General features: G+C 49.3%; 1 protein-coding gene across 1 annotated transcript in view; it reads right to left on the reverse strand.

Annotated features, from left to right (window-relative positions):
* Window positions 1–397: 397 nt before the first annotated feature.
* The window catches only part of LOC119402773 (atlastin-1), a 35,736-nt gene continuing 27,890 nt past the window's right edge, over window positions 398–8,243 (reverse strand). The window contains exon 9 of the mRNA XM_037669847.2: window positions 398–863. Within this exon, the coding sequence (XP_037525775.2) occupies window positions 405–863 (459 nt within the window). The 3' untranslated portion in view covers window positions 398–404. The remainder of the gene's footprint in view (window positions 864–8,243) is intronic.

The raw sequence follows: 8,243 nt of genomic DNA on the forward strand, positions 1-8,243 counted from the left end.
CTCACTGCAGCGGCCGCTATTTTGCAAAAGGAGCGCGCTGCTGAAAAGTAAATGTTACAACTGTGACACTTAGTTCACGCTCATCCTGTGTAGTTCGTTCCGTGCGCCCGTTCTGCTTGAGCAGCGCGTTGCAAGTTTCGGGCTGCTTGCCATTCTTCGCGTGACATTACAATTTGTTGCTGTAGCATTCATTCCTTCGCGCTTGGGGCGAAAAAATGCACAACAAAGGCTCAACTACGTCTGTGAAGACACCTTTCACTTTCCTTTCACTTTCGTGTTATACCGATTCCTATCACAAAATGATCAGCCATGTTTTTTTTTGTTCTGACAATGTGCTGCTGTCCTGTTTACCAAGCGCTGCCTCTCGGCGCTATAACAAAGGGCAGTACTCCCCAAACGTACCTTTATTGAGCCATTCTTTGTTTAATATATAGTTCAGCGGCTCTAGCCAGTACAGGCAAAAAATGATCAAGCGCTTTTGTGAGAACACCCCATATCTGGTCTTTGTCCGGAAAGACTTTCTTGGCTTCCGACCTCAAATGTTCTCTTTCTTTCCTAAGCTTCTCTTCTTCCTCGCGCAAAGCTTCGCGCTTGCGATGAAGGTCATCGAGTCCCGATTCCAACTCTTCCGTTAGCTTCCTGAGCTCCTCCTCTTTCTCGTCCAGCACTTTCTGCTTTTGAGAATCTTCACTGGAAGCCGATGCTAACTGCTGCTTCTCTCTCTCAAGCTCCATCTCCTTCTCGTGCACCTCCTTGCGCTTTTGGGAAAGCTCGCCGGCAGTCGCAGTCATTTCAGTGACCATTTTTTCTAACTCGGACGCTTTCTGCTCGTGACGAAGGCAATTGAATATCACCGTGATTTCCTGCAAATGGCAGTGAGAGATTATTTCGTATAAATGCTACGTCATGAAAGTGCGAACAAGAACAGTGTGGACTGGCTCTCGGCTCGATAAAACAACTGCCACTAACACATATATTTTTTACCACATACACACATGTTGACTCTTTTCGAGAGTTTTGGGATGCACGACTTGAAAATGTGACAGTCATATATATGGGAAAAAGAATCACAGTTTCGCCGCAAGGGCCAAGCAATGAATGCGATAGACACAAATTGGAATGTCACGCGCAGAACCAAAAGCGACTGGATACTTGCAGCGCGCTGGTCAAGCAGAAAGGTTACGTAAAATCACACAGGACGACCATGAACTGACAGAGATCGACACTAGCAGCGCGCTGCTGAAACACAAAGGACGCACGAAACGAACGTACAGGCATGCACAGGACGAGGATGACCTAACAAATATCACAGTTGCTACTTCTTAGTGCTTGAGCAGTACTCTGCAAGTGTCGATTATGCACAACCAACTTTCGCTACTTTGGCTCTTCTATAGCTAGCAGGACACTCCTTTCGCAAACGCGGTCGCTGCATCGAGCGGAGGGACCTCCGTGCGCTCTGTAACTTCTACGCAAACTTTGCAGTGAAAGCACAAGTATACACCTCCCCCCTCACGAGATAATCGCGCGCGCACGGGCGACCACGCCCTGCAAGACAAATTACAGGTGGTACAGGTAGTAAGCGCGCGCATCGCAACTTCGGCGAAATCCTAGCGGGCCGCGCGCCCTTCGCGCCATAAAACACGCTGAAGGGCCTCCGAGCTCTGCGTACCAGCAGCGATACATGGTGTGTATAAATAGCTCGCCGTTAGTACGCTGAAGGACGAGGCTGCGTGGCCTAGTTGTCTATATATATATATATATATATATATATATATATATATATATATATATATATATATATATATATATATATATATATTATGAGGTCTTGGTAGGGCAGACGTTTATTTGGCCCGAAGACCCGGCAGCGAACAGGCACGATCAACCCACGCTGATGATGATGATCCACGACGAAGATGAGGATGCATAACCAAATGCATCATGATGGTGATAATGTACACATGAAGAAGACGTGCATAATAAATTCCCACACTAATTCCCCCCACGTGAAAGCGGCCAGCCTGGCCGCTGCAGGTCAAGGAGAGGAGGAATGTCGTATGAAGGGCTTGATGCGGGAGACGTGGACAATCTCGGTGGTACGGTAACGGCGGTCTGCTGGGTTACAAGTGGCGTCACGCGATAATTCACTGGTGAAGTCTGTTCCAGAACTGTGTACGGCCAGATAAACTGTGGCTGAAACTTCTCACACAAACCAGGTGTGCGAAGAGGCATCAAGAGCAGGACCTCGTCACCGGGTCGGGAAGAGACAGCACGATGCGCTTCATCATAAACAATCTTCCTGTCTTGCTGTCTGGCTTCGGTATTCAGGCGAGCACGCTGGCGGCACTGGGCGAGTCGTGAAACGTATTCCTCGGCAGAGGATGGCGACGAATTTACGTTGGAGGTAGAGAAAGAAACGTCCAGAAGGCAAGTAGGGGAACGTCCGTAAACCAGGTAAAACGGTGAATAGCCGGTTGTCCGCTGAATGGCTGTGTTATAGGCGAAAGTGACGAATGGTAAAATCGCGTCCCAGTTTTTGTGGTCTGGTTGAATATAGGCGGAGATCATATCGGCAAGTGTGCGATGAAATCGCTCGGTCAGGCCGTTAGTCTGAGGATGGTAGCTGGAAGCGGTCTTGTGAGTGGTGCCGGAGGATCGGAGAAGTTTGTTCAATAGTTGAGAGAGGAAAGCCTTTCCACGGTCACTGATCAGAACACGCGGAGCGCCATGGCGCAGTATAATGGCTTGGAGAACGAAATCGGCAACTTCAGAAGCAGAACCAGTAGCCACAGATGTCTCAGCGTAGCGGGTCAAATGGTCCACAGCTGTCACGATCCATCGTTTGCCGGCGGCAGTGACTGGAAGGGGGCCGAAAAGATCGACACCTACAACTTCAAATGGTGTCGAGGGACACGGAAGAGGCTGCAGTTTACCGGCAGGACCAAATGTTGGGAGTTTTCGACTTTGACAGATAGTGCAGGACCCGACGTACCTGGCTACGCTAGTAGTAATGCCAGGCCAATAAAAACGACTTCTAAGGTGGTCGTAGGTTTTATGAAAACCGAGATGACCTGCAGTCGGATCATCGTGGAAGGCTGTGAGGACGTGAGAGCGGAGAGAGCGAGGTAGAACGGCCACCCACCGCTGACCATCAGGATGGTAAATTCGGCGGTACAGCACGGAGTTGTCGAGCTTAAATTGCGAGAGTTGGCGACGTAGCCGCGCGTTAAGTGGACAGGAAGTTCCAGAGAGATGGCCCATGATCCTTCGACAGTACGGGTCAGCTAGCTGGCGAGAGGCAAATTCTTGGTCGTTGTCCGGAGGCAGGTGGTCTATAGAGGCCAGGGAGGGGACCGATGTAAAAGTGGGGTCGCAGTGTTTGGTATGCAAAGCAGTTGCGGAAGCGCCGAGCGGGGCCGTAGGTAGCGGGCAGCGAGAAAGAGCGTCGGCGTCTTGATGTTTTTTGCCACACTTGTAGATGATATCGAAATCATACTCCTGAAGACGCAGAATCCAGCGACCGAGGTGTCCCGATAAGTTCTTGAGTGTGGAAAGCCAGCATAACGCGTGGTGGTCAGTAACAATAGTAAAATGACGGCCGTGCAGATAGGGACGAAACTTCTGCACCGACCAGATGACGGCCAGACATTCCTGCTCGGTGATCGTGTAGTTCCTCTCGGCTGCCGAGAGTACGCGGCTGGCGTATGCAACGACTCGCTCTCGCGAAGAGTTGTCGCGCAGCAGAAGAACGGCGCCTAAACCGCGGCCGCTAGCGTCTGTGTGCAGGAGAGTCGGAGCGGCCTCGTCAAAATGGGAAAGAACAGGATCGGTCGTGAGGACATCCTTCAACATGTCAAAAGCCCATTCACATTCCTGAGACCACTCAAAGGGCGTACCGGAGACAAGTAGCTTGTGTAGTGGTGCAGCTATGGAGGCAAAGTTTCGTATAAATCGACGAAAGTAAGACGCGAGGCCAAGGAAACTTCGCAAGTCTTTAGGATTCTCAGGGCGAGGAAAGCGAAGCACCGCAGCGGTTTTGTCGGGGTCAGGGCGTATTCCGTCCTTGCTCACGACATGACCGAGGACTTTAATGGACTTGCTGGCGAAATGGCATTTCTTGGTGTTATTTGAAGACCAGCGCCCGCAAGGAACGTCAGAACTTCATCCAAGCGTTGCAGGTGTTGAGAAAACATTGATGAAAAGAAAACAATGTCATCTAGGTAGCACAGGCAAGTCTTCCATTTTAGGCCACGCAGCACGGTGTCAATCATACGCTCAAAAGTCGCGGGTGCGTTGTATAGCCCGAAAGGCGTCACGTTGAACTCATATAGGCCGTCCGGAGTGGCAAACGCTGTCTTTTCTTTGTCATCTTCGTGCATGGGGATTTGCCAGTAGCCGGAACGCAAGTCGAGGCTCGAAAAGTATTCCGCGCATTGTAGGGAATCAAGGGCGTCGTCAATCCGTGGCATCGGGTATACGTCCTTCCTAGTGATCTTATTGAGCGCCCGGTAATCTACGCAAAAGCGTACGGAACCATCCTTTTTCCGCACCAGAACAACGGGAGACGACCAAGGGCTGGCTGAGGGGCGGATTATGTCCCGTTGCAGCATGTCGGCTACGTTTTCTTCGATGATTTTTCGCTCGGCTAGAGACACGCGGTACGGGCGGCGGTGCACAATTGATGTTCCGTCGGTCTGAATGCGATGTGCTGCAGCGGTAGTTTGGCCCAAGGTGGACGAATAGGCATCGAAGAGGTTGCGTGCTTGTTCAACAAAGCAACCAGCTGCTGCTTCTGCGAATCTGTCAAGTCACTGCTGATGACTGCTGTAAGGGCGGAGGAAGAAGTACGATCAGCAGTAGAGTGGCCTTTGGAGAAGACAGGCGTAAGGCGCACGACGCATACAGGCTCCGGATCGGCAACGCAGGCTACCGTGGTGCCCCGCGGAAGTAAAATCTTTTCCGATGTTGCGTTCGTGGCGGCGACGAGAGCTGAACCATTGTGGAAGCGAACGACACCCGATGCAAGAGCTATGCCTTTACTAAGGCAGCGGGGTGACGGGGTGACCAATACGTCACCAGAGTCGACGTCGTTGGACACAACCGTTACGATTCGCTGTTCACGTGGTGTCAGCTCGGTATCTGTAGCAGCGACGAGGCGAAGTGGCTTGTAGATGTCGTCGCCGAGCGAGTAGTCTGTGCCGGTAAGGTGGACGACACGTTGGCCACACGTATACCCAGAGAAACAAGTGTATACAATGTGCATTATTTCTTTCAGTGTGTGTATGCTAGTTGTGCAGACGGCCCTCTAGCACATTTTGCCAACGACGCCATAGGCTGCTCTCGGGCGTCCATACTTCCCATTGGGCCCGACAAGCAAGCTCACATTGTAACGCGAGTTCATTACTCGTCGCCCTGACGTCAACGCGACAAGACTTTCGACCACTCACGAGCCACTGACATACATATTGCATCTTGCCGCTGCCTGTGACGAGTGTCAGCTGTAAGGGCGACCACATGCTTTGCGGCAAAGTGGCAACAAAATGAAATGCAGGGCGCGTTCAGAGGGCAAAATTCAAAAAATTATTTTCTTCCTTAAAACAAAAATTGATTTGATTAGACTTTCTGCATTTACTTAACAATGAAGTCTTCTATCAAACGCCGCATGACGAGGATTTTTACTTGGAACGCATCAGTATGAAAATTACGGTCAAACATGCGACAAATCGCATATTTTCTCTAATTTCACAATTTTTTTCGGGAATATTTGAAGTCTATTTTGCCGCTAAACATTTTTGTATTAAAATACACTTTCATGAAAATCTTACTATTATTAAGATTGGTTAAGGAGAGTTCCAGATAGCTCAGAAAAAAATCACGAACATTGAAGATTTCTGTAGTTTTTGAAGTTACGTATCTGGTAGTGAAACATAAAAATTTCGAAATTAATGAATAGGACAACTAAACAGAACCTCTGCGATAGTGAAAGCGCGGTTTAGGAGCTCAACACACAAAAATAGATTTTATACACATTTTTCTATTAGGCACAGTTTAACAAATACAAGCGAACTTCGAGGGGGCGCCATGATCGTCAAAATTTTTTTTCGAGCAAAAATGTTTTGCGACAATACTCCATGTGGCACAGGAAAAAGGCAAAAATTTTATCAGCAAAATCTGTGATGTGCGAGCGCCACGTCTGGGACACTTGGCATGGAATGACCCATATATATATAGCCCTATTTTGAGGTATCACACGTTTTACAGGTCAGCTAACCATGAACGCAGAATTGCATTTGACGCTCTGAAGGCGATTTTTTATACCTCACTACTTGGATATGCGTGTGCCATGACGTAACCCAGAACTGCTGTCACTCCAGTATACAGGTAATTAACAAAATTGTAGTTTGACAAAATTTTCATAGCACGGCCACAATTACAGCGTAACATTCTGTAGCTGATAGAGGTAGTAAGGTTCACTAACTGTTCACGTACTCAATCACTTCGTAAAGGTAACCTTTACTAACTCTGACACGCAATATTTACTATCTCTAAAGCACAAGATGTTCGCGAAAGGTAGTAAACGTGTCAAGGGGCTAGTAAATGCTGCCTTTCCAGCTTGATGATGTGCTCGGGAGGATTGTCTGTGTCGTATGGCCTTTAGCAGGTGTATGTGGATTTCTGCTTGTGTTTCGTTGTTATGCGCAGATACTTGCTTCCTATAGATTGCCGTTGTTTTGCAATAAACTATGGTTGTTAGTTCAGCGCTGTGTCTCTGTCTTCATTTTGTCCCGTGTTAAGTGTTGTTTGATTCTTCTTCTACTATGCACCAACCAGCACAATGACGCACACTGCTCGTCGGGTACTCCTTTTGTCAGCGACGCCAAAACTGGTCGGCCATTCTTAGGCGCTAGCGCCAGCAACGAATGAGTTGACCAGGTTTCTGAGCTACTTCAGCGGCGGAGCAGCTGTCAGGAAGAGTTGTCAGTATCTGACCTATCAGGAAATGAGACGGTGTTAGAGGTTCGGGCTCCTTCGCCTCTGTGAAGAGGTAGGTCAGGATCGAGATTTGATGATAGCTTCGAATGGCGTAGCTGGGTGTGCAACTGCCTCCAAGATGTCTTGACGTGCTCAGGCAGTGGAGCGTCCCGTGCACTTAAAGGGACACTAAAGGCAAATATTAAGTCGACGTTGATTGTTGAAATAGCGGTCCAGAAACCTCGTAGTGCTGCTTTTGTGCCAAGGAAGTGCCTTAGTTTTGAAATAAAATCACGTTTTTAGTGTCCGCATCGCGTTAGCGCGCTTCAGAATCTCCCGCCTGAAAATACGACTTTCATACGTCACTGCTGCCGTGCCCAACGTTGCCCGCTTTTACTGCGCGGCCGCCGACACTAGTAGCAGCCGAGCGGAAGTAGCGGGACCCACAGTAGCAACAACGCACGCACTGCTGCAAAGACTTGCTCGTATGGGCACATTCAAAGCCTTCACCAAGTTGCGGTTGGTCTCGTAATCCTCAGTACGAAGTGCAGCGAGCACACACCAGAGGTTTTGACTGTTTAGCACACGGCGCAATGGCATGACACTAAGCCACTTCGAGCGTAAGGGTTCATTCCTTCCGCGGCACCCAGTGAAAGACACACCGGTTTTTCCTTGATGCAGCACTGGCGTTGTGCACCATTCGGGCCAGGGGCGTAGCCAAGGGGGGGGGGGGGCGGGGGTTTCAAACCCCCCCCCCCCGAATTTTTCAGTTTGCTTGTGTATATGGCACGCACACATACAAACGCACGCACGAACATACATAAAATATGGTGACCCCCCCCCCCCCCCCCGAAAAAAATTTCTGGCTACGCCCCTGATTCGGGCATCCGCAATATCACACGCATGCGGCATTTTGTCGAACTTTCTGTCAGAGCGACTTTCACGAGCGCGCAAAACACGCACGGCAGTACGCGATCCCGAACACCACTGAGACGGGCGAGGCGAAAACGGAACCTTTGAACCACGCGCGCCGTTCCCCATGGCAACGCCACGGAGGTTTTGTTTTCCATGAATCAAGCGGAAACGAAACAAAAGCATTTTATTACGTCTTTGCTGACTCGTAATGTCGTTTTTTTACTGCTGCTAGTTTGATTACTAGGGATTTATTGTAGGCCGAATTCCATACGTCATCGGGATCACTTCGAAAATGTCCACTCGTGGCGCTCATCATGTGATACATTTAGCTTAATTTTCTCGGTAAGTAGGGCACT

This window comes from Rhipicephalus sanguineus, chromosome 8, assembly GCF_013339695.2.
Source record: "Rhipicephalus sanguineus isolate Rsan-2018 chromosome 8, BIME_Rsan_1.4, whole genome shotgun sequence".
NCBI classification, from domain to species: domain Eukaryota; kingdom Metazoa; phylum Arthropoda; class Arachnida; order Ixodida; family Ixodidae; genus Rhipicephalus; species Rhipicephalus sanguineus.